Here is a 25,779-nt window from a genome sequence, read left to right as displayed (position 1 = left end):
GTTTTCACAACTCTAATATCGTTCCAAATTTGATAGTCTTCATTTATTCATCCCCGATTTTGATCTCGGTTTAGTCTAGATACCTTCTTGTGAGGCACTGACCTGTATAATTCATTAGAAATCTCATTCAGAATGAGATTTCTGGAAACTTAACACATCCCCAATTAGCTTTTCTCTTTTTCTCCACCACCACTGGTGAGGTTTTTTACTTCCTTCTCTATGCTGTACCTATAAACAACACCACAATCAATTCAATCACTCAGGCCCTACGCCTGAACTCTCACCTCCTACAACCACCTAGTCATTTTTGTATGACTTCTCTCTTTAAAATAATATTGAAAGATATTACACTTTGTGTTTCACACCGTCCTAAATAGTCCACTATATGTTTTTTGAATGGATATATCAGTGAATAAATTGGATAGGAAGACAGTAAAGTGCAAGAAATGATAGCACATACTACCCTATGTTAATCACTAGAATAGGTTTAACGTTTTTTGTTTTTCAAAGTGGTTTTTCAGCACTTTCAGTGTCATGAAAATGGACACCAGTTGACCTTTTCTTGTACGTGCTTGCCTTTCTTCCCCCTCCCTCCCTTCATGCGCATCCTTTTTTCCTTGTTTCTTCTCTTTCTTTCTTAAATCGTGCCTTTTTTTCTATCTGGGACCCTCTCAATGCTTTTCTTCTGTCCCTGGGCCCAGGGCCCTCCCTCGCAGCACGCTGGTCAGCTCCTCTGGCCAGTGCGCCGGCTCAGCCCCGCCCACGCGGATCTCGAGTCACGAGGCTGCGGGAGGTGCGCTGAGAAGGGGGCGGGGCGAGGCCGGCGCTCCGCAGCAGGCGTGGGCGGAGCCGGGAGCGCGGGCCGCCTCTGCTATATCCGCGCCTGCGCTGGGCGGCTGCGGAGCCAGTCGGGACGGAGGAGACAAGATGGCGCTGCGGGCGATGCGGGGGATCGTGAACGGGGCCGCACCCGAGCTACCCGTGCCCACCAGTGGGCCTGTGGTGGGATCTCGGGAGCAAGCGCTGGCAGTTAGCCGGAACTACCTTTCCCAGCCTCGCCTCAGTGAGTATCAGAGTAAAAGACGAATCCTGTCTTGCTCTTTAGCTCAGCCTCTTGCTTCCATTCACCTGCTTAGCGGGGGAGGGGGGATTTATTTTTCCTTTCTCATCCTACCTGTTCTGACTCATTAGTCTGTCTCAAGAAGGAGATTTGAGTGTACCTGATATTTTCGTAATATAGGTGGGCGGAGGACAGGAGCATCGACGAGAACTTTTTCCTGGGGTTGGTGGGCTCCTGGCTATTGACCCGCCCTCTCCAATTTCCTTGACTGGAGCACCCTCGGGCTCTTGTTTCTTGTCTCTAAAGAAAGGCAGCTTCTTGTCACTTCAATCTTAATCATCCCCTGACCTTAGCTGGATGTGTAGGGAACGCCCCTTCCCATCTCCTCCCACCAGTGTAGATCTTCAGGGCTGGTCAGGAGTTCTTCCGAGGGAGACTAAGTGCCATCGCTGACGTGGTCTGGCCCTTCGTTGATGAAGGTCAGGCCCGCAGCCAGAGGGAGATGTTCTGTGGAGGGGCTGCTCCACAGGAGGACACATTGGTGTCAGAGATGCTACAGCCGAAAAGTACCCTCTAAGTCATTTAGTCTAACCCTGTCATTTTACAGTAGGAAGCCTAAGGTTCTGGGAGGGACAGGACTTGCCAGATTTTAAACAATTATTGGCAGAACAGAAACTAAAATTCTGTTTCTTTTTTTTTTTTTTTTTTTTTTTAAGTAGGCTCCACGCCCAGCATGGAGCCGAACACTGAGTTTGAACTCAGGACTCTGAGATCAAGAGTCACCTGCTCAACTGACTTGAGCCAGCAGGCGCCTCTGAAATTCCTTTTAATTCTCGTTGGTCCTCCTTTTTATTTTATTTTATTTATTTATTTTTTAAACCATTGCCTCTTCATTTACTGACAAGTTAAACCTAACACAATTAAGTGCAAGGCTATCTTGGGGAAGCCAAGCAGCTTTGGCCATATTATATAGTATTTTTTAAATATTTTATTTATTTATTTGACAGATCACAAGTAGGCAGAAAGCTAGGCAGAGAAGGGGCAGGGATGCAGGCTCCCTGCTGAGCAGAGAGCTGGATGCTGGGCTCATCCCAGGACCCGACATCATGACCTGAGCCTAAGGCAGAGGCTTAACCCACTGAGCCACCCAGGCACCCCCATATTTATAGAGTATGTGCAGAATATATCATATGCGTGTTTAAGTGCTGTGATTATTTAAAAAACAAACAAACCTGCCTTAATAAATGCGGTTTTAAGTGGACTACCCAGTAGTTCCAAAAGAATTGTTTTTTTATTACTAATCAGTACAGTTGTGCAGCAGCAGAGCTCTTCACAGCTTTCCTTCAGAATTTGGGATGAGCCTTAGAAATAGACTCTTTTTAAAACTTGGGAAGCTGATGTTTCCCCCAGGTGGTGAGACTATGTTTGCACTGGTTAGTTGCCAGGATGCTCGTCTGTGGGTGGCTCATTGGTTAAAAAGAATTTCAGATGAAGTGTTTCAGTCTAGCCGCCCTCCAGTCTGACTAATCCTATCCTGATCTGTCACTAGGTCATATGACAGCACTGCAGTATGAGGAAGAAGAAAAACAGTTGATTCCATGGTTTGCTGAGATGTGCTTTTTACAGTGGGGATTAATCTGAATTATCTGAGAATGCTTACTGGAGGTTTATATAAGCTGAAGTGAATGTTTCAAGAAATTAACTGATGTTGCATTCTATAGATTCTGACAATAAATTTATAACTAATAATTCATATTCTTTTATGAACTGCATTTGCATGCTTTACTTTTCTTTGGGTAGACAGATATTTGTGCTGCTTCTAGGAAAAGATTATAGGGGTACAATAGTCAGTTTCCATATAATTATTCATTCTGTGTCAGTTCAAAGGGTATCAACAGAAATAATAAAATTGTTTCAAGAGTACTCCATGATTGTTAAACCTTAAGGGAGATGAGTATGGTTTTTCAGTATTCTTTTTGTGTTTAGCCAGTGGCCAAAGAATTCCAGATGAGGGGCGCCCGGGGGGCTCAGTGGGTTGGAGCTTCTGCCTTTGGCTCAGTCATGATCTCGGAGACCTGGGATGGAGCCCCGCATTGCATTGGGCTCTCTGCTCAGTGGGGAGCCGGCTTCCTCCTCTCTCTCTGCCTGCCTCTCTGCCTGCTTGTGATCTCTGTCAAATAAATAAATAAAATCTTAAAAAAAAAAAAAAAACAACAACAACGCAGAATTCCAGATGAGATTTCTCCTGACAAAATTGTTACAATATAATGGTTAAAACTGAACCTCAGGAACCCTTTTTTGTATCCTCAGTGCCTATCACAGTACTTGACACATAGAAGGTGTCTTGTAATTGTTTTATAACTTGCATTTAAACCTTGTTCTAATAGTTTAGTAGATTCTCAGTGTGGCTGGAATCAGAGTAGGGAATTGGGACACTTGGTTGAGTTGTTTTTCTGTATCTGGGTTATTCTGAATAGCATAAATGATTCCATACTTAGGCTAACAGCTAACTACATTTGAATATCATCCTTTTCTTAAATTGCCACATTCTTTATTCTAGCCCAACAGTTTTAATTGCTTCTGAATAAATACTGATTAACCTCTTAATTTTTCTAAAGATTGATTATACCGTCTTAGGTGGTATATTAATGTAGTTACTTAATGTGTGCTTTTGAATGAAGGAATGGGACTAATAATATTGGCAATACCACTGTACAAATTGGATCCTGTTTTAAAACAACTTCACGATATTGGATCTATTAACAAGAAATGGGAAATGAGATGCACAGCCTTAGAATAATCTTGAGCACTTTAGTTGAGTCTCTAAATTCACAATGAAAGAAAACTTAATTATTTAAACTTTGAGCAAAGTTCAGTAATACATACTGAACTTTTAGATACTGAACATTTTGAATTAGATAATCTCCATTGTTCTTGAGACCTTAGATCAGAACTAACCTTGTCCCTTATTTCATAAAGCAGAGGTAGCCTCAATGAAAAAGTCAAGTAAAGGAATCATAGGTCTACTTTTTCTAGAACCTCTCCCTTTTTGTCCATCTGTCAGGGTGTGGGTCTCTACTGTTCTTGCACAATAGGAGATGATTGCCCGGAGTTTTTGTTTTGCTAATAAGGTAGAGACTAGAGTACTGGATCTCTTGTGCAATGACTGTCCAATTTTCTCGTTGAAAATTTCACAATCATTAAGTGGCCTTACTAGTGTTGAACAATCTTATATCCTGCAGGAGGAAGAGGATGTCATCTTACAGAACATATGCTTCTACAAAAACCTTTGTAGATTTTGGTTTTGAAATATTACTCCATAAATATTTATTGCCTGCTTGATAGTTCAGAATCAAAGATGTAACTTTTTGGTCTTAGAATGTGCTCACCATGTAATGTAACTTGTGTCAGTGTTGTCAGAAATTCTGAATATCACCTGCAGACTTAACTACTTATTCATTTGGAAATTTTCATAAGAAGAGTGTTCGTTAGTTTGGTAAACAGAAATGTTTATATAACTTGTGAAAAGGTTTTGACTTTTTTAGAAGAGCAGCTATAATATCTTTGGCAGCTTTACTTGAAACTGTTCTCTCTGCTTTGGGCCGTTAATAGTGAGGAAGTCTGGATAAATACTGTTTAGAGTTAAATAGAGTTTGATATCTTTTTTTCTGCTTGTATTTTTTAAAACATTTTATTATTATGGAAAAGAGCTACAGTTGCTATATAAACTGTCTTCTAGTACCTGTTTGTAATCCAAATGTTAGGAACTGTGTCATCTATATTTTTTAATTATATTGGAGACTAAGTTCAGAAATACTATAAAGTCAGAATGCCAACCTTAGAATTGGGGTGGGGGGTGGGGGAAGCCAAACAAAAAAACAAAACAAAACAAAACAAAACAAAAAAAACACCTCCCTTTTAGTAACAAATTTCTCAGAGCCTTAGTTTCTTTAAACGTAGAGTGGGTATATAAGCCTTGCCTACCTCCCAGCATTTTGTGAGCCTGAAATGAGGTAACCTATCTGAAGACATTCTGTGTAAGTACAAAGCACTCTCCAGATGTAGTTTGGTGCTATTTCTGTTTGGGTTTGGGTTATTGTTAGTGTTCAATTTGTATATGTCAGTTTAATTTAAATCATGCATGCTCCTGGGGCACCTGGGTGACTCAGTGGGGTAGGCCTCTGCCTTCGGCTCAGATCATGATCCCAGGGTCCTGGGATCGAGCCCCACATCAGGACCTCTGCTCAGCGGGGAATCTGCTTCCCTCTCTCGCTGTCTGCCTCTCTGCCTACTTGTGATCTCTGTCTGTCAAATAAGTAAGTTTAATAAAAAAAAAATCATCCATGTTCCTTAAGCTCTGATTTGTATCTGAAGTAGTTTCCTTGCTTTTTGTGTGTGTGTGTGTTTTGTAGTGAGGGGAAACTGCTGAAGTAAGCATCTTATTAGATTGTCCCTTTTCTGCTCAAAAGCTCCTCCAGTGGCTATACTCCCATTAGAGAAAGATTGTTCAGCAGTAGTGACAAAATGTAGACACAAGAAAAATACTGTCCAGTGCATTAAATAGTAAAAATAGCTTACTTTTTCATAGCTAAGTTGCAGCCTCCTGAAATTATTCTGAGATAGTATAGCTACGTAAGTCTTGCAAATAATTACAAGAGTGTACCAGACCACAAAAAAACAACCAGTTTGTTTTGGAATTTGAGCTGCAGTACAGAGTTAAAAGAACAAGTGACTTTGGAGCCAGACTGTAAGTTCAGATCCTTGGACAATTTACTTGAGTTCTGAGTGTCATTTTTCTCTTCTATAACTTGGTAGATCTTTTACGGAGATTGAGAATTCCTGACATGTACTTATTAAATTATATTGGTGGTGTAGGTATTAATCAGTTAATTTGAATAGTTATTTGTAGGCTTTTTATATGAAAAGGCTATATACATTGTTGCAAATTTAGAGACTGCTTTTTGATGAAGTAGAATCTTAATAGAAGTCAGCTTGATTCACTGTTTCCAGCAAAAACAGTGAGTAGTGTTTCTTTTTCTCCATCATGCTTATGCTTGTGACTGGCAAAACTTCCTAATTTTAAATGAGCTTGAATTTAAACATGAGATTCTGAAGCATGTTTGTTGTAGAGGTTAAAGTTAAAGGAGGTGAAATCATGGTGGAAAAAATTTTCAGAACCTGAAGGATTTTGTTGGTTACATTTTATTCAAAACAGTTGCTTCTAAATCTCAAAACTGGATCCTCCCCCCAACCCCACCAGCCCACACTCTACTCCTATCCCTGTTTTAAGTAAAGGTTTTGAGCTACTATTCCTATATTTTTAAAAATTGGTTTCTAAGAAAAACATGTTTCAAATGTAGCTCCCTCTGCATTTCTATGTAGCAGTTTTAGAAAGTCATTAAAAAATTGAATGTTTGAACACTAAAAATGAGAACAATAAATTCTTTAGGGGTAGAAATTATTTTTAAGAGTATTAGTTTATTTTCATACAGTGGGGAAGATTTTCATAAAAAATAAGTGTGATGGCTGAGGTTTTTCTGTAATGTAAAGGGAACAAATGATTAATTGTTTTACATTACCATCCATTCAGGTAACTTAAGTTTTTTAATTTGTGACTTGCGTCTTATTATCTGAGGTTAAAAAAGTCATTTGGGAGCCTCTTATGAGATTATTACAATTGTAGATATTCAGGCAAATATAGTATCAGGTTTAAATGTCCTATGAGTATGAATGAAAAGTAAGTGCCCCAGTAGTGCTTTCCTGCTTTCGGCATTTGTACCAGGGTACTGGCTTCCTGTTTTTAAGTTCTCAAGCCCCTTGAGTGGACAGACTAGATAATATTAAATGGTTTCCTCACTCTTGGAAGTCTACATCTGTGCCAGAAATTACTGTCCCAAGACCTCAGAAGAAATCAAGCAAGTAAAAAATTCTCAGTCAGTGGGCAGTTTCTCACAACGTATTCAATGCCTTGTAGTAAGTTTTCTTCATTTTTTTTTCAATTGTTCTGATCAATCCATTTAGTTAATTCTGACATAGTTAGAATGACTGTCTCCTGAATGTTCTGTTTTATACTAATTCCCAATACATTTGACATGTTTGTAGGTGTGGTAGGGTTGCAGGACAGCTACCTCCTTTCTAAAATGAAGGATTTGAGTCATGCCCTATAGACTAGTAGTTTAATCCTAGAAAATAACTTGCAGTAGAAAATAGAAGCCTCTAAACTGACAGTAACATTTGACTTTTTTTTGCTTGTTTGTTTAAGGATCACATTTGACCTCTGGCCTTTCATTCCATTAGCCGTTCCCCTCTTCCTAAAGCTCTTTTCCCTGTAGTTTTTATGACATCATTTAATTATGGTTTTTACCTCACAGATGACATTTTCTCAGATTTCCTTTGTGAGTTTTGTCACTTGTGCTTAAAGTTGTTGAGACTTTCCTTTATCTACTTTGCTAAGTGCCTCCTCTTCTTTAAAGCATTTCCTTTTCTAGGTAAGAACTCCTTACCTAGGTGTTTCCTCTGCTCCCACAAACCCTCTATACACCTCTGTTAGAGCCCTTAATTCTTCCCCCTTCTCCATATAAAACTGGGAACTCTTGAAAGAACTCTGCTCCTCTGTGCCTTCTTTGTTTTTGTATTCTGGGTCCTTAAAGTGACTTACAGTAAGAATGCAAAATGGTTTTGGTTGGATGAAGGTGGATTATGAAAAGTTGTACAGGCACAGGTATATTTTATAAATTCAATTAAAAAAATTTCTGTTTGAGTGCTTCATATTATAATAAGTGCCATAGCAAGAGGAGCTTTTTGATAATTGCAGAGGTAATTGTGGGTTGTTGTCCTGTCTGACTGACTAAAGCTGATTCTTTTCTTTCTAGCATACAAGACAGTATCAGGAGTCAATGGTCCACTAGTGATCTTAGATCATGTTAAGGTAATACCACTGTGATAATCATTTAACCATTTATGTAAAAACATGGTCCTGTTCAGTACACTTTAAATTTTATGTTGTGATTTTTTAACCCACTTTTTGGTCTGAATATCAGTGCTACATAGGAGATGAGTTTTTAAATCAAAAGTCAGAAGACTGGATTCCATTGGTGGATCTAATATGGATTCTGTTAAGCTACATCATCTGCAGAATTCTTTTTTTTTGGGGGGGGGGAGTCAATCCTACCTCATAGGTTTACTGAGGAAAAATAATAATATATGAGTGTGTGTGTTTTATAACCTATAGGTTATTGTATAGCTCTGGTAGCTTCTGGTTCTTGTCATAGACTGCCATGTGTTATAACTATTTGTTAATAGTCTTTGTCCTTTTTTTGCTAAATTTTAAGATCTTTGAGTGAATAAACAAAGTTAACTTTTATCTTTGAGGGCCTGATACTGGTATTCAGGTAGCAAACAAGAATAGATTATCTCAACAGTGATTAAAGCCCTAAAGCAAAGAATAGTTTTTACTTAGTTTGTTGTAAGGATGTGGAGTTATATCTTTTTTTTTTTTTTGCCACACCTGTACATAAGAATTATAAACACTAAGACTGTTATCATAGAAAAAGTGACGTAGAATATAGACCATAATTGAATACCCTACAGAAAGCCTCCCACCTGAGCTTTATGATCAAAATATCTTCAGAGAAAATAATTGATATAATATGCTCTCTAGAACAGTAATTATGTACTGGTTGATGTTGGGGTAGTTTGGGCGAAAGGCACACAATTATTGTTTGTTGAGAAAAGTAATGATGGAAATATGTTTGGCATGTGACCTCTCTAGAAGCAGAAAAGAAATTGAAAAACATTTCATAAAAGAAAGGGCAAAATGCATTGTTTCTTCAGTTTTATCACTAAGATTATATTTTTATGCATGACAAGGTATCTATACAAATTAACCTCAGGAATAAACATAACAAATTTACCTCTGGGCCACACACTCATACCTAGTAGTCTGCAATTTGATTCAAAGTCTCAATATCGTGTACTCAATTTGCACAAAGTTTAGGTTAGTACCCATTAATGTTTTGTGAAAGAGTGGAGCCTGCACTTTTATCTTTGAGGAAAAGATAGGAAGGTTGTTTTTTTTTTTCTATAGTCCTTATTAGATAACATTTTTGGCTTACATTTTAAAAACATGAAACCTTTTTGTTAGTAAATGTTACTGAAAACAAAAATATTTGCCTTTCTTTCTTTTTTCTTTTAAGATTTTATTTATTTGAGAGAGAAGAGGGAGAGAGAGCATGAGAGCATGAACAGAGGGAGGGGCACTGGAAGAGGGACAAGCAGAGCCCAACACATGGCTCAGTTCCAGGACCCTGAGATCATGACCTAAGCTGAAGTCAGTGTTTAGCTGACTTGAGCCCCTAGGTGCCCCCAAAATATTCAGGTTTCAATTATGTTAAACACTGAGCTCAGAACAGAAGATATGATGGTGAACAATGAGTCCTCCCCCAGTGGAGCATCATGTAGGGGAGAAGCAAATATAATGCAGATAAACATACCTAATTAGTAAGTGCTATGAAGGTTAAGTGTGGGGTGCTATGAGAGTAAGGAGAAAGACTTGAGAAGACATCTTTGAGGAAGTAACTTTAAGAGTGTTCAAAAAGTTTCATTGAATGTTTGCTTGGGGTAGAGCGCCAGCTGAGGAAAAACTGGTAAATAAATGATAGGTAGGTGTAGGAATGGTTTTATAACCCCAGATTTATAGTGGCTTTTTAATTTAAAGTGTCAAGGAACAGATAATCTTACACAAATTTTGTCAGAATAGAGATGGAGACTGCTACTCAAGTCATGTTATGAAATTGGCTTTTTTTTTTCCAGATTTTATTTATTTATTTGTCAGAAAGAGACAGGACAAGCAGGGAAAGTGGCAGGCAGAGGAAGAAGTGGGCTCCCTGCTGAGCAAGGAGCCTGATGTGGGACTCGATCCCAGGACCTTGGGATCATGACCTGAGCCGGAGGCAGACACTTAACCAACCAAAGCACCCAGGCATCCCTGAAATTGGCATATTTTTAATTTCCAAACCAGACAAAGGGTAATACTAGAAAAGAAGAAAGATAATTATCCTCATTTAAAAGCACAGATTCCAAAATTCTTAATAAAAATATACTCATATATTGGAAATTAGCAAAAATAATTATGTAAAAAAATAATAGAATTATGACAAAGTAGAATTTATCCCAGTAATACAAAGATGATTTGATGTGGGGTGCCTGGATGGCTCAGTGGGTTAAAGCCTCTGCCATCGGCTCAGGTCATGATCCCAGAGTCCTGGGATCGAGCCCCACACCGGGCTCTCTGCTCTGCAGGGAGCCTGCTTCCTCCTCTTTCTCTCTGCCTGCCTCTCTGCCTATTTGTGATCTCTGTTTGTCAAATAAATAAATAAAATCTTAAAAAAAAAAAAAGGATGATTTGATGTTAAGAAATATATCAGTAACTTAGCTTTAGTCAGCTCATTCATGGATTAAACTAGAAAGAGCTTATGGCCTTCTCGATAAATAAATAGGATCTGATAAAGTTATTCATTTCCATTAAAAAAAAAAAAGCAAGAAAGAAAAGGTCTCTTGGAAATAAAGAGTAGAACAAACTTTTAACCTCTTAAAAGATATCCACCATAACCTATAGGAAACAACATACTTAAGAGATCCTGGTAAAATTCTCATTTAAATCAGAAACAAGATGAGGATGCCTGGTTGTTCCCACACTATCCATCTTTGTACTTAGAACTTAACCAGTGCTGCGGAGGAAAAAAGAAATAAGGGTATAAAGCTCTTAGGAGGGAAACCTAACCAGTGCTGCAGGGGGGAAAAAAGAAATAAGGACATAAAGCTATTAGAAGGGAAAAGTCACAGCAGTCATCATTTCTTGGTGATACAATTAACTAAACTAAGTCATTCAGTGGGCAAACTATTAGAAACAATGATGTAACACAGTTGCTGGATATAAGAATCAGTCTACAGAAATCAGGAGTGTTGTATATTCCAGAATTCATTATTTACAGAAAACCATAAAACTTTGTTGGAAGACTTAAAATAAAGGGAGATTCCATGTTTGTGAATGAAAGGACTCAGAGTAAATATATTGATTCCACCCAGGGAACAGAATCCGTTAGAGATAAAGTAATTAAGATTAAAGACTGGGCGCAGGCATAAGCAGTTGTATCAGTGGAGCAAAATTAAGCACTCTGAAACCAGTTCTTAACACGCTGGGTATTTGACTTGGGTCAATGATAAAAGCATCATTACAGGTCAATAGGGAACATGTTGTGCTGCTTAGTAAATATTATTGGGGTAATTGGTTTTCTATATGAAAAAGAATGAAAATGAGAAAAGTAAAATTGCATACCACAGACAAAGCCAGTTGAATTAAAGGCCTAAACCTGAAGAACCTTTTAGAAGACAAAATCAAAAGCCATTTGTATAAATTTAAATTAAAAGGTTTTCCTAAACAAGATACAAAAGGCACAAATCATAAAAGAGGACAAGTCGTTTTAGTACTTAAAAAGTTTTGAAACTTCTGTATGATAAGATAAAAAATAAAGGGCAAGATAACAGAGTGGAAGTCTCTGTTTATGAAAGGGTTGATGTCCAGAATCTGTAAAGCTCCCTCACATTAAAGAAAAAGCAGATCCATTTAAAAAGTGGAAGAAATATAGGGAATATAAAGAAGAGATATAACCCAGTAATAGGTAATAAAGTCTGAATTGTTAGTGAACATGAAAAGCTGTTTAATACTGGGAAAATACAAGTTGAAAAGATGCTAATTTTTTCTTTATCAAAATGGCAAAAATTAAAGTTCAGTAATGTAAGATTGACATAGTTGTAGGAAATGATGATTTTGTATACTGCTAGGGAGATTGTAAATTAATACAGTTCCTTTTCAGAGTAACTTGAAAATTTACGGAATGGGCACAGCCTGTATGTAGCCCACCACTTGGTTACCTTAAGGAAAACACACTTGGCCTGAGGGAGCTGCATGGAAGAATGCTCTTGTAGCATGTTTGTAATAGTGTAAATTTGGAATAGCCTTGAACTCCATTGACACATAAAATGTGTCATTTTAACTACATTTGTTTTATTTTAACATTGATTCTGAGATGCCCATTTATTCATGTTACCATCTCCATAATCAAGAATTTTAAAATCAGGGGTGCACCATATTTTAATTGAGAGATATTTTCCTTCACATCACTCAAAGTAGTGATGTGCTTTTCAATAGATTATGTTGATAAAATGAGGTAAATATTACCAAAATGGATCTAAAACATAAGGTCAAGTGAAGAAAATGAAAAGTTGCAGGATAATATATTTAGTATGTTGTCATTTATGTAAAATAACTAAATCTATTTTTGGAAACTGCATTTTCAATTATTAAAAGTGAAAGAGGAATATGTATTTGGTTAGGAGAATTTGAGAACACATTTATCTTATTATAATAGTGATTATTGTATTTTTAATTGGCATTTATCCCCGTCCCCACAAAGCATACAGGTGAGTACACACACAGCCCAGAAGCAAACATCAGTTCTGAGTGATGGGAATGTGGTTATTGTAAGTTTTGCGCCTTTATTTAGTCTCAAAGTTTAAAACCTGTACACAGGAGAAAAAACTAATTGCTGCTGTTTTATGGATTTAAGACCTTTCTCTCTACCTTATGCTGTGTTTACCAAATTATATGTGCCAGTGTAAGTGTTTTAAGGTTGTAAACTACCTGAGGATGTTACAAACTCTCAGTATATACCTGTGTGGTTTAGAGAGGTGGGGAGATTTTACCTGTATACATGCTTTGATAGAGATAGAGCATATAGAGTAATTTGGGGAGCTTTTAAATATTGGTTATTGACCCTTTATTTTATCTGGTATAGTTTCCCAGATATGCTGAGATTGTCCACTTGACATTACCAGATGGCACAAAGAGAAGTGGGCAAGTTCTAGAAGTTAGTGGTTCCAAAGCAGTGGTTCAGGTAAGCATCACTTTCCAAATCTGGCCAGTTGAACAAAAACATAAGGAATACCTCTTGCCTTTTCTAGAGATCATTGAGTAAGTCTATTTTTAGAGATTATTACTGACTGTGGGAAGAAAAAATTATTTTTTCTTGTTGTCTTGCCAATTGATAGCCACCTATGTCTATCCTAGTCCAGTAGCTCCACTGCCATTGGTAAACTTTTTTTTTTTTTTTTAAACAAAGCAGATAATCACATGGAAGAAGAGAGATGAAAGGCAAAATTTATAACTTACGGGATAAAACCAAAACAGTATCTGAGCCTGTTTTTTTAAATCATCTCTTATAATACCTAGTTTTTAATGTTACCAATTGTGGGAAATGCCAGTTTTCTCAAATTACATGTTCCCCTAAAAAGTAATCTAGAGCAAGGGTCAGCAAGATTTCTGAAAGGGCTAGATAATAAATTTTTTAGGCTTTATGGGACCACCTAAGGTCTCTAATGCATATTCTTCCTTTCTTTACCTTCCTTTCTTTTTTTCTTAAACCCTTTAAAAATGTAAAAAAACATTCTTAGCTTGATGGAGTTGTACTAGAGTCATGATCCTTGGTGTAGAGGTTGGCAGTTTGGTTCATCACCGTGGACTTTTCTTTGTTATATTGAAAATAGTTTGTATGTATGTATTTTACTTTATATGGGCTGTTGAACAGACAGAAATAATACTTAAGTACTTAACAATCTAAATTCCTTTTGCCCTTCTGATTACTTCTCTTTCTCACTAGGTATTTGAAGGGACATCGGGTATAGATGCCAAGAAAACATCCTGTGAGTTTACTGGGGATATTCTCCGAACACCCGTGTCCGAGGATATGCTTGGTAAATGGATGTTGTTATGTATTCTGAGCAGAGATCTGTTTTCTTTTAAACATATTTCCATGGAGTCTTTCTTAAAAATTACCTATTTGAGTCATGGTCCACTCTGTACTGTCTTGCTACTGTTTCACAGGTCGGGTCTTTAATGGATCAGGCAAACCCATCGACAGAGGTCCTGTTGTACTGGCTGAAGACTTTCTTGACATCATGGGTAAGATAATAAATGGGTTTCTGTGTTTTGAAGAAAATAGCCTCTGTTTTATATCTTTGTCAAATAGAGAGTGATTTTTGTGACAGTTTAAGTAGATAACCAATGTGGTCCCTATTAATTGCTTTATTTAATAAATTTATGTTTTTTAGAAATCATCTTAAAATTTTATGTAAAATATTTTAAGGTATTACAAAATGTCACAATGGCATATCTGAAATGAACATTGCTTTGAAATATAAATGGCTTCTAAATTAGGATTTTTTTTCTTATTTACTGTACCTTTTTTTCTTTAGGAACTTGTTCTGCTACTATATAGTTTGTGAGTCTACAAGAGACTAATGGGAAGATTTCTTAAATAGTTTCAGATTTTAAAAAGTAGCTGATTTTTTTTAAGAGAGGAAAGAAATGGCTTATATGTTTTAGTCTTAATGTCTTAAAATTTTCTCTTTTGGAAATATATTAGGCCAGCCAATCAATCCTCAGTGTCGAATCTATCCAGAGGAGATGATTCAGACTGGCATTTCGGCCATAGATGGCATGAACAGTATTGCTCGGGGGCAGAAAATTCCTATCTTCTCTGCTGCTGGCTTACCACACAATGAGGTGAGAGCTAGGATCTGTTTGGTGTGAAATTTAACAAGGGAGAATTTCTAAATGCTTCACGGTTAATAAAAGCCAGATAAAAGGTTTTTAACAATACTCACTTGTACCCAATACCCATTTCAGCAATTTTCAATGTTACCGTTTATATAATCCAGCTACATTGAAGCTTAAGCTATGCCTGATGTCTGTGTTCTTGCTTACTCTTACAAATCTTTACAAAAAGTACGAAGTAGCTTTTTTGGGTAAATCCTTTAGAACATAATTTCATTCATTATAATTGCAATTCCAAAAAGTTTAGAATAAAAGTTACTTGTTGTAGAAGTGTTATTTTAAATTTCAACTTAGTTCTCTTGTACTTCTCATCAGATTGCAGCACAAATCTGTCGCCAGGCTGGTTTGGTAAAGAAATCCAAAGATGTAGTGGACTACAGTGAGGAAAATTTTGCAATTGTATTTGCTGCTATGGGTGTAAGTATAATTTTTTTCTGTTTTGGTATGACATTATAAGATTATTTATTTTATTAGAACAATGTAGAAAACCACACATACATCATTAGACTTATTTCTAGGGAGAGAAGTTGGAACTTGGCATTTTGGATAAACCTTGGATTAAAATTTAACATTTGATTGCAATTTTTTTTTAATTTTTATTATTTTTTTTTAATTTCTTTTCAGTGTTCCAGAATTCATTGTTTATGCACCACACCCAGTGCTCCATGCAATATGTGCCCTCCCATAATAGCCACCACCAGGCTCACTCAGCCTCCCACCATTCCTCCAAAACCCTCAGATTGTTTTTCAGAATCCACAGTCTCTCATGGTTCATCTTCCCCTCCAATTTCCCCCAACTCCCTTCTCCTCTCCCATCTCCCCATGTTTTCTGTGTTATTTCTTATGCTCCACAAATAAGTGAAACCATATGATAATTGACTCTCTCTGCTTGACTTATTTCACTCGGCATAATCTCTTCCAGTCCCGTCCATGTTGCTGCAAGAGTTGGGTATTCATCCTTTCTGATGGAGGCATAATACTCCATAGTGTATATGGACCACATCTTCCTTATCCATTCGTCCGTTGAAGGGCGTTTTGGTTCTTTCCACAGTTTGGCGACCGTGGCCGTTGCTGCTATAAACATTGGGGTACAGATGGCCCTTCTTTTCACTACATCTGTATCGTTGGGGTAAATACCCAGTAGTACAATTGCAGGTTGACTGCAAAATTTAAGAGTAATTTTCTTTACGCCCAAAGCGGTTTGTTTACTCTGTTGGCTTTTGTGAAATTTTGTGGGTACTTGAAACTTCAAAAGAGGGAACAGTGTAGATCCATAGATTAGCCTTCATCAGAAATACTGAGAATTTTTCTTCTCCTAGCACTGATGAAGTCATTGCTATTTAGGTAAACATGGAAACTGCCCGGTTCTTCAAATCTGACTTTGAAGAAAATGGCTCAATGGACAATGTCTGCCTCTTTTTGAACTTGGCTAATGACCCAACGTGAGTAAATAGAGCTGTTTCTTTCTGTTCACGGAGGCTTCAGATCAAAAATGTTACCTAAGACAAGGGAAGTGAAATATGACAATGAAAAGAACATGGGGCTAGGAGTGGGAGAGCTGTGGTTAATTAAATTCAGCTCTATTTCTTGGTTACTTGGCTTTGGCCAAATCACATAGGCTCTGAATTTCAGTTTTCTCTTTGAGGAAATATAAGTAATACTTGTCTCATACTGTTGTTGTGCATTTTAAGTGAGATAATACATGTAAATTACCTGGGACCCAGACCATACTTAATGATCTTTTCCTCTTACCTGAGAAATCTAGGCACTCCCCTGTTTCTTCCCTCCCTCCTTGTTTCTCTCTCAATTTTGAGAGGAATATAGTTCTGAGAAATTATGGGTCCATTTCTAAAATAGATAATCTAACTTTGTAGCATTAAGTAATTCTTATTATGAAAAAAAATGACTACTTATTCTAAAGTAATAATTGCTTTTATATTTTTTAAATTAAATTTATTTAGTTACTTAAAACTTAAATAAATTTTCTCAGTTTATTTAAAACTTTTGAAGGGGGACTCTAATTTCCAGCATCATGTTGTTTTGTCTTTATTTTTATATATTTATATAAAATATATTTTAATATAAAATATAAATATAAAATATATTTATATAAAATATATTTATATATTTTAATTTATATATTTATGTTTTTGCCTTTTTATTGGAGTAACAAAGGACTTAATATTCCATTTCAGTATTGAGCGAATTATCACTCCTCGCTTGGCTCTTACTACAGCCGAATTTCTGGCCTATCAGTGTGAGAAACATGTATTGGTTATCCTAACAGATATGAGTTCTTATGCTGAAGCCCTTCGAGAGGTAACTTTTTTTTCAAAATGGGTTACTTTTCAGTTATCTTGTCTCTTTACAAGTTTTCATTTTTCTTTAATCGTGTTTTTTTAAGCTTCATCTCTCACGTATTAGTAGAATACCTTAATTAATCGAAAAGGAAAACACAACTTTTTTCTGTCTCCCACGATGTTTGGTCCAGATTGTCAATTTTTAACCGTTTTCAGAATTTCATTTTTAATAATATTAATATTTAAATATATGAAGAGCATACTCTTGACACCACCCTTTTTAGAACTTTTTCCTTCAGAAAACATGGTGTTTATTTAGGAACAGTGTTAAGGTTCTAACAGGTATCACCCAGAAGTTTGGGGTGTTCATTCTAATACAAGTTATTGAAATTTTGAGTAAGTTACTCTTTTAAACATGTAAAAGGGGATAAAAAAGTTTCTGAAGAGACATGCTATATAAATATCTGGCTTCTTAAAAGTCCCTGAGATCCATCACCGTATCTCACTCTGCTGCAGTGGTTTTTCAGGGAAGCATTTTTCTTTCCGTCTGTCACAGACCAGTAATTTTCTAAAGTACAATTAAAATGAGTTATTAGAAAATATTTTAAAGACGATACATAACTTACAACCCTGGGATTTCTTTTTTTTTTTTTCTTTTTTTTTCATTAGATCCAACGAACATAAAATTACATCCTCAGATCGCCATTAGAGTTTTTAAATGCTTATCCTACTTTCTGTATTATCTCATTATCCATTAATAAAAGCTGGTCTGCAGACCACACTTTGAATAACACTGCTATAGGATATTCTTTTGGAGGTGCCAGAGTAGCACCTAAAAGTTGGGCTCAGTGCTTTAGGGTTCTTGGTGGTTATTGATTAATATACACAGCTATATTACAATGTGCATGTCTCCAAGAGAAAGACTATTTATTCTTATTTTGTGCAATGAATGGGCTCCTGGCTCTGTGATCTTGGGAAATTATTTAACTGACCCTTGATCCTAACTATAAATTGGGGTTAACAACAATCCTCATAGGATTGTTGTGAGGATTAAATTAAATATGTAAACTGCATCAAATGATTCCTGGGATGTATTTCCTCCCCTTTTGACCTTTTTAACATTAGCTTACATAAATATTGCAAGATCCATGGCATGATATAGATCTTGTGAACTAAAAATGTTCTCTTAGTTTTAAAATAACTTCCTTTGATTTATAAAATTCCAAGCAGATTTTTTTTTTTCTAGCAAGCTAATTAAAGATTTGCATTATGGTGAGAAGATTGTAGCAAAACACTTTCGGTCCCCAATTGTCAACCTCTTTGTTGCAGAATAATCTGAAGTTTTGTTGCTAGATTTTTAAATCATCTTCCAGAGACAGTATTTAAAAGTGAAAGATGATACTTCCAACTTTGCAATTGGGTATGTTCAAGCTAATGTGTTCTAAGCTTTACTTTTCATATTCAGGTATGTGACATTCTCCTTCTTGACTTACCGTCAGGTTTCAGCAGCCAGGGAAGAGGTGCCTGGTCGGCGAGGTTTCCCAGGTTACATGTATACAGATTTAGCCACGATATATGAACGCGCTGGTCGAGTAGAAGGTAGAAATGGCTCAATTACTCAAATCCCTATTCTCACTATGCCTAATGATGGTAAGTTTTTGGTCTTTGGATTATAGGAGACATAAACATTTTAAGGACTTGATTCTGAGAACATCTACCTTTTTGAATTGAAATTTTTTTTTCCAAGTTTTTACTTAAATTCCAGCATATAAAATACACTGTAATATTAGTTTCAGGTGCAGAATTTAGTGATTTATCACTTACATACAATACCTGGTGCTCATCACAAGTGCCCTCCTTCATCACCATCACCTGTTTTCCCATCCCCCAACCCACCTTCTCTCCAGCAGCCCTCAGTTTCTTCTCTATAACTAAGAATCTTTTTTGGGGGGCACCTGGGTGGCTCAGTGGGTTGAGCCTCTGCCTTCGGCTCAGGTCATGATCTCGGGGTCCTGGGATCGAGTCCCACATCGGGCTCTCTGCTCTGCAGGGAGCCTGCTTCCTCCTCTCTCTCTCTGCTTGCCTCTCTGCCCACTTGTGATCTCTGTCAAATAAATAAAATCTTTAGGAAAAAAAGGAGTCTGTTTCTTGGTTGGCCTTTTCCCCCATGTTCATTTGTTTTAGAGCTGAAATTCTTTTGAGGGTTTATCCTTTAAGAGTTTACCTTAACTAGGTGATTTGTATCTAAATGAAATTTTTCATTTGTAAACTGCCTATAGTAATCATCCTTTTGTAGAAGAAGAAAAACAATTTCCTTTGTAATTAGAATTTTCAGTTTTCATTTGTTAGGTTACTATTGAGTATCTACTATTTGTGGGACACTGATCTAGATATAAGGAAATTCTTTTTTATTTAATTCATTCTCTAATGTAAGTTACTTGATCTTTTGGATTGATTTGGGTGTTTTTTATATACATGCACCAATTAGTTACAGTAGCTTAAGTGTCAGATGAAGAGCACAAATAGTAAATGCCACAAGACTTCAGGACAGAGTGATCACCAGAGGCCCGTTAAAAGAGGACTCCGTTTTACTTGACACACAGTGCAGTACCTGTTTGAGTTTATGCTCAGGAGTGAAACAAGTCAGTAGTCTTCTTCTCTGACTGCTTTTTTGTTCTTGTCTCAGTGTATAAAAAGCAATTTTTGCAAGGTATTTTCAGAGTAATAACTCACTATAATTGAGTGCTGTTTTTAATACTTTATAAATATTACCTCATTTGATCCTCATAGCAGCTTTGAAGTGAATGCTCTACTCTGAGGCACAGGGAGGTAAAGTAATCTATTGAGGTTAAGAAGTGATAGTTTTAGAACCCAGGCAGTCTGAATTCATAATTCATACTGTACTGTCTCTGACTTGAAAGTGATTATTCCAGAAAAGTACCTGTAAGATTATTTTATGTAATTCAACTAACTTAGAAACGTCTTGCTTTGTAGAACTTTCTTGGTGCTGCCCGCATAATGGTGTTTTGCTTATCTAACATTCCTGTACTTCCCATGTTGAAATGGTTTATATCCATCTGGATAGCTTATAAACTAAGAATGTTTTCTCAGTATATGTTAAATTGGCAAACCTCTGCCAGGGAATTTTTGTAGTTTTATTTATGTTTTGGGGGGAAATAACTAGGAGACAATGGTACTTTTCCTAAATGCAGCTAATTTACTTTATGTGCCAATAGATATCTAACCATGCTGCAACTCAGTAACTAAAACCATCCAATATGATAGTCACAAGCTACATTTGGCTGTTTAAATTCCAGAGTTCATTAAAATTAGATAAAATTTGAAATTAAGTTTTTCACTTCCAGTAGCCACATTTCAAATACTCAGTAGCGACATTTGGCTGGTGGCTACCAGCACAGATACAGAACTTTTCTGTCATCACAAAAAATGACTTTAAAGAGCACTGTTTTATATAATGCTGTATGTAACACACACTGGCTTCCTGTGATTCGTTTATATGATATGGATCCTTTAACTCAGATGTCTTCCTCTGGTAGATATCACTCACCCCATCCCTGACTTGACTGGATATATTACAGAGGGGCAGATCTACGTGGACAGACAGCTGCACAATAGACAGGTATTTGACATTTAAGCAATGCTGCAAAGCTTAGAAATCTACTCTTCAGTTACTCTTTAGTGATTAGTGACTTTGACTTTGCTTTTAGGAATTATTTTGTTAGAAAATATCAAGTTATTTTCCATATGGTTATATAGTTGTTATTTTTGTATACCAAGATCCTATTGTGGGTAAGAGTGCCAGTATTAAGATTTAAGTATCCACTTTTCTTTTTTGTGCCTTAAAATGGAGCCAGTGGTCTCAAAGAATTTTGGGGGTATTCTATTCTATAATTACCAATCTTATTATTAGTACAGAAATAATGTTTTTTCTATTTTTTTCTTTACTGATATATAATTAATAGTACATTATATTGGCTTTAAGTACAAAGTAATGATTTTACACTGATATATATTGCAAAGTGGTCACCATTAAATCCAGTTAACATCCATCAATACACATAATTATGAAATACTTTTTCCTTATGATAACTTTTAAATCCAGTCACCTAGCCACTTTCAAATATGCAGTACAGTATTGTACATACTCTAGTCACAATGCTCTGGATTATATCTTTATGACTTAATTCATTTTGTAACTGGAGGTTTGTACATTTTGACCCCCTTCACCCATTTCACCCAGCCCCCATCTCTGGCAGCCACCAGTCTACTCTATCCATAAGCTCATGTTTTTTTTTTTTGTTTGTTTTTTTAGGTTCGACATAGAAGTGAGATCATAATAGTATTTATCTGTTTCTGTCTGATTTATGTCACTTAGCATAATCCCCTCAGGGCCCATCCATCTTGTTAAATGACAAGATACTGTTTCTTAATGACTGAATAATCAAAAAAAGATTGATGGTTCTATAACAGATTCCAGCTTCTAATATCAGTGTTTAGGTGAAATTACTGTTAATCTTTTTATTTGGTATGTGATTATATGAGTCAGAGCTCAGAGGCTATTTAGATTTGATACTGTCAGCAAATGTTGAAAATCTAGTTTTTCAGTATCACCTTGTACTGGTTTTTGTAGACTTCACTTTGAGTTCGATTCTCAAAAGAAATGCCATAAAGTCTCACTTCATTTTCTAACTAGGAGAAGATACTAGAACTCCTCTAGGAGATAAATAGAAGTTTTATGTAATTTAAGGGATAATAATGAGTTTCAAAATGCTTCTTTACTACTGATAAATCTTGAATTTTATATTTAAATGTATTTTTTCTCTCATGTTCTATTCAAGATTTACCCACCTATTAATGTGCTGCCCTCATTATCGCGGTTAATGAAGTCTGCCATTGGAGAAGGTATGACCAGAAAGGATCATGCTGATGTATCTAACCAGCTGGTATGTATATCCTCTTGAGGAGATGAACACCTTTCTTAGTCCATTCTTTCTACTGTCTTACACCTCTTATCTTTCTCCCATATCACTGTACTTATCCCTCATACAAGTAGAATTTTAGTATAAGTTACATGTGGAAGATACAATCATTAGAACCAAACAGTCTTCCTTTTTTTCAAAGGATAGTTGTGGATACTCAAGATTAAAATCCTTTGCTTGAAACCCACATCTAATGCTATACAAGATAATTTCTAAATTAAAAACAAGCCATAAGGCCATTTTAGGTTTTTATTAATAACCATAATAATAAGTACAGAATATTACTAAAAAGATACTCTAATTTCTTATTTAAGAAATTAAACAATCATCAGAACACTAAGAGATACAGCTTTATTTATTCTATGGAATCTTTGGTTTCTGTAGTTACTGTTTTTTATTTGACAGAGAGAGCCAGAGAGCATGAGCAGCAGGGTAGAAAGGGAAAGGGAAAAGCAGGCTCCCCAATGAGCAGGGAGCCCGATGTGGGGCTCAATGTAGGGCTTGGTCCCAGGACCTTGGGATCATGACCTGAGCCTAAGGCAGGTACTTAACCGACTGAGCCACCCAGGTGCCCCATAATCCTTGGTTTCTGTAGTAGTATGAGATTGTACACCAAGCGCAAAGAAAGAAAAATACCTTTGACCTTAAAGTAATAATGGTAAACCTACTCATACCACAAATACTTTCCTTGAACTTTGAGATGGATTTCTCTGTGGTATGATATCTGACTTTCAAATGCTCTTTAAAATGTAAGCTCATTGACATACTGAGGAAGTGTATTTTTTAGAGTGTTAGTAGCGTCTGTGGACTGCATACCTGAAGACTTCTTTCTCAATGAGACTACTTTATAAAATCTGGTACTTTCATGTGAACTTTATGTGAAATGTGTTTGTAAATGTGAAATTCCTTCTGTGGTCTCTTACAAAGACATCTACAGAAATACTCTTAATTTATAGCCCTGATTACTTTTAACATTTATAAAATCTTACCTGTGTTTTTTTAAATATTTTTTTCTCTTTAGTATGCATGTTATGCTATCGGTAAGGATGTACAAGCCATGAAAGCCGTTGTTGGAGAAGAAGCGCTAACCTCAGATGATCTTCTTTACTTGGAATTTCTGCAGAAGTTTGAGAGGAACTTCATTGCTCAGGGTAAGAGGACTATTTTCTTGCAAACATAAGCTCATGTATAGTTTTGAAGACTTCTTTCCCACTCTGAGAGAATTTGCATTCATCTCCAGATGATTTTCCTTCTAATTAGAGAAGAGGTTTTTCCAACTGCCTGTCATGTCTTTGCACTTAACCCTCTGGCTCCTTCCTCTCTGCCTTCAAGTCCATTATCCATTCAGCTCCTATCTGAACTTTTCCGGTCCTTACACCTGGCATTTTGCTCTGCTGCCTCCATTGCTGGTTCTTCTTCCTCACCCCTCTGAAATGATCTCCTCATGCTTTGGTAGTGTGGTGCTTTTGTGATTCACTTATTGTCATCTCCTTTTCTGATTTTGTATCTTCCTGTTCCTACATTGATTATGTTTTCAAAGGCCTAGCTCCCTGTTCTTTCTGTGCTTCCCCTTCCTCCCCCAGCTTTGACTTTTTCCCTCTACTGTTGACTAAATTGCTATGTATGATCCTTATCCTCTTCCTGAAGCTCTAATCCCACATTGCCAACTAGAATACTTTTGCTTATGCTGCCATCTCCTCAGGCTCAGCATGGTCAGAACCCAAAGTTTTTTTTTAAGCTGACTACCTGCCTAGCAGTTTGCTTTTCAATTTGTCTACCTCTTGTATGAGTGTTGTCCTACTTAGCCCAAGCTCAATAATTGGGCATTATTCATAACTTTATTCATTTATTTGCCGGTAACCAAATATTTACTAATTTTTGTTCTTATTTAAAATAATCCTCTTCTGGTTTCATTTCCATTAGTGTACCTTAGTCCAGTGTTTCTCAAATTTTAATATGCTTTTGAATCAATTGGAGATCTTGTTAAATTGCAGATTTTGATTCAGTAGAACTGGATGGGGCCAGAGATTCTTCATCTGGACAAGTTCTTGGATAATGTGGAAAGCTACTGATCTGTTACCAACTTTGAATCTTAAGGCCTAGTCCAAACCCTTGTCTCATCATCTTGGTCATTAGTGCCAGCTTTTTCTCCACTTTTCCTGACTCTGTATATCCCTCTAATATTTGCCGGAATAAACTTATTACTAATTATATTGATTGTGTCTCTAGTAAAAAGGCAGTAATGGTTTTCATTACATAGCACATGTACAATTTTCAGGCTCTTTTGATTGGTCTCTCCCTTGCCACTATTTTTGACCTCAGTGGTACTCAACACAGATGTGTTAACTTTGGAATAATGCATCATGCTCACTATACTCTTATATGTATTTGATGCATTTCTTGTTAACATTAAGCCCAAAAAGATATGTATATTTTTTTTTAGTGCAGCACCACGATACCTTAAAAAGATAAAAAATGAAGATTTTCTGGTAGAGAAAAGAAACCAGAATTCCAGCCACTCTGATTCCATAGTTAAGAAATCAAATTTATTTGCAGGATAAGAATGACTCTACTACTAAAAATAATTAGTAACCACTTTGAAAACAACTGGCCTATTCAAGGTGTTCAGTTGACCTTTAAGGTTTTGTAAGTGTCTGTACTGCCCTCCCTCACATTCATCCTTTCTTCCTGGAAAAGTGCCTTTCTCAGTAATCCATAGACAAAACACTGGGTCTAGTTTCCATTGCTCCAGGTATTTAGATCCTACCCAGTTGTCGACATGGTTGTCCCACACACACTAGATTGCCCACTGCCTCTAGCCTACAGGCCTCTCCCTTTTCTCTGATTCCTAATGGTACTTACTCTCTGTACCCCCACATATATTTGGTTGTATCTGGCGTTAAGAGACCTAACTGCTTTGTCTTTTTTGTTGTTGTTGTTTTTGTTAATACTTGATGCTCACAGTAGTCCTATATAGTGGAATAAATAATAACACTGGTAAGTTGTAAGTAGTTTGCCTTTATTCATTAAATTTCAATTTTTTCTAAGGTCCTTATGAAAACCGCACTGTCTATGAGACTTTGGACATTGGCTGGCAACTGCTCCGAATCTTCCCCAAAGAGATGCTGAAGAGGATCCCTCAGAGTACCCTGAGTGAATTTTACCCTCGAGACTCCGCAAAGCATTAGCTGCTACTGCATTGCTGGCTTGATACACTTGTGAAATACTGGTTCTGTTTTCTTTATTCCTTTTGCACTCCCCCAGTCCCCCATCTTTGTGTTGGAGTTTACGTTGTTACCCTGTAATTAAAAACAAAGAATAGGTAACATACTGTGCCAGTGTTGCAATGTTTTGAACTTCTAACAGACTTTAAAATATCCCCTGTTCAGAAAACCTGGATCATCAGTGCTGTTTTTAAAATAGCTACAGAGATGGAGGTTTAGTTTTCCTACAGGTGTGTGTATTTGTACATAGTGGTGTAGTTAGTTGCCTAATAATGTCTTCATTATATGGGTCTCCTTGACCTTACCTCTCAGCCCCCTCCAGAGTATCACTGTCTGAAGTTATAATGCTTTGATCTCCAATTTAGAGCCAGGATCAGGTCTAAAAGAAGCCTCCTCTCTGAAGAGCCCAGGGCCTCTTCCCTGAGCATTTGTTTTTGGATTGTTGCTGTGCCCATAGGTCTGTGTTGCTGCTCTAAGCAGACGGTTTTTACTGTCCACCTGCTCTTTCCTATTTAATGCCTAG

General features: G+C 36.6%; 1 protein-coding gene across 1 annotated transcript; it reads left to right on the top strand.

Annotated features, from left to right (window-relative positions):
• The first annotated feature begins 885 nt into the window (after nt 1-885).
• Nucleotides 886-25,365, top strand: ATP6V1B2 (ATPase H+ transporting V1 subunit B2). The gene is made up of 14 exons (XM_032855897.1): nt 886-1,063; nt 7,933-7,988; nt 12,916-13,014; nt 13,777-13,870; nt 14,001-14,078; nt 14,542-14,681; nt 15,048-15,149; nt 16,077-16,174; nt 16,928-17,051; nt 18,532-18,682; nt 20,590-20,672; nt 21,892-21,996; nt 23,054-23,183; nt 25,081-25,365. Exons 1-14 carry the CDS (start codon nt 928-930, stop codon nt 25,218-25,220), a joined length of 1,536 nt encoding a protein of 511 aa, XP_032711788.1. The 5' UTR covers nt 886-927; the 3' UTR covers nt 25,221-25,365.
• Nucleotides 25,366-25,779: the final 414 nt, after the last annotated feature.

This window comes from Lontra canadensis, unplaced genomic scaffold (genome assembly GCF_010015895.1).
Source record: "Lontra canadensis isolate GAN:19392208 unplaced genomic scaffold, GSC_riverotter_1.0 scaffold10, whole genome shotgun sequence".
NCBI classification, from domain to species: Eukaryota; Metazoa; Chordata; class Mammalia; order Carnivora; family Mustelidae; genus Lontra; species Lontra canadensis.
Note: the sequence above shows the minus strand (reverse complement) of the source record. Positions and strands in the feature narration are given on the sequence as shown.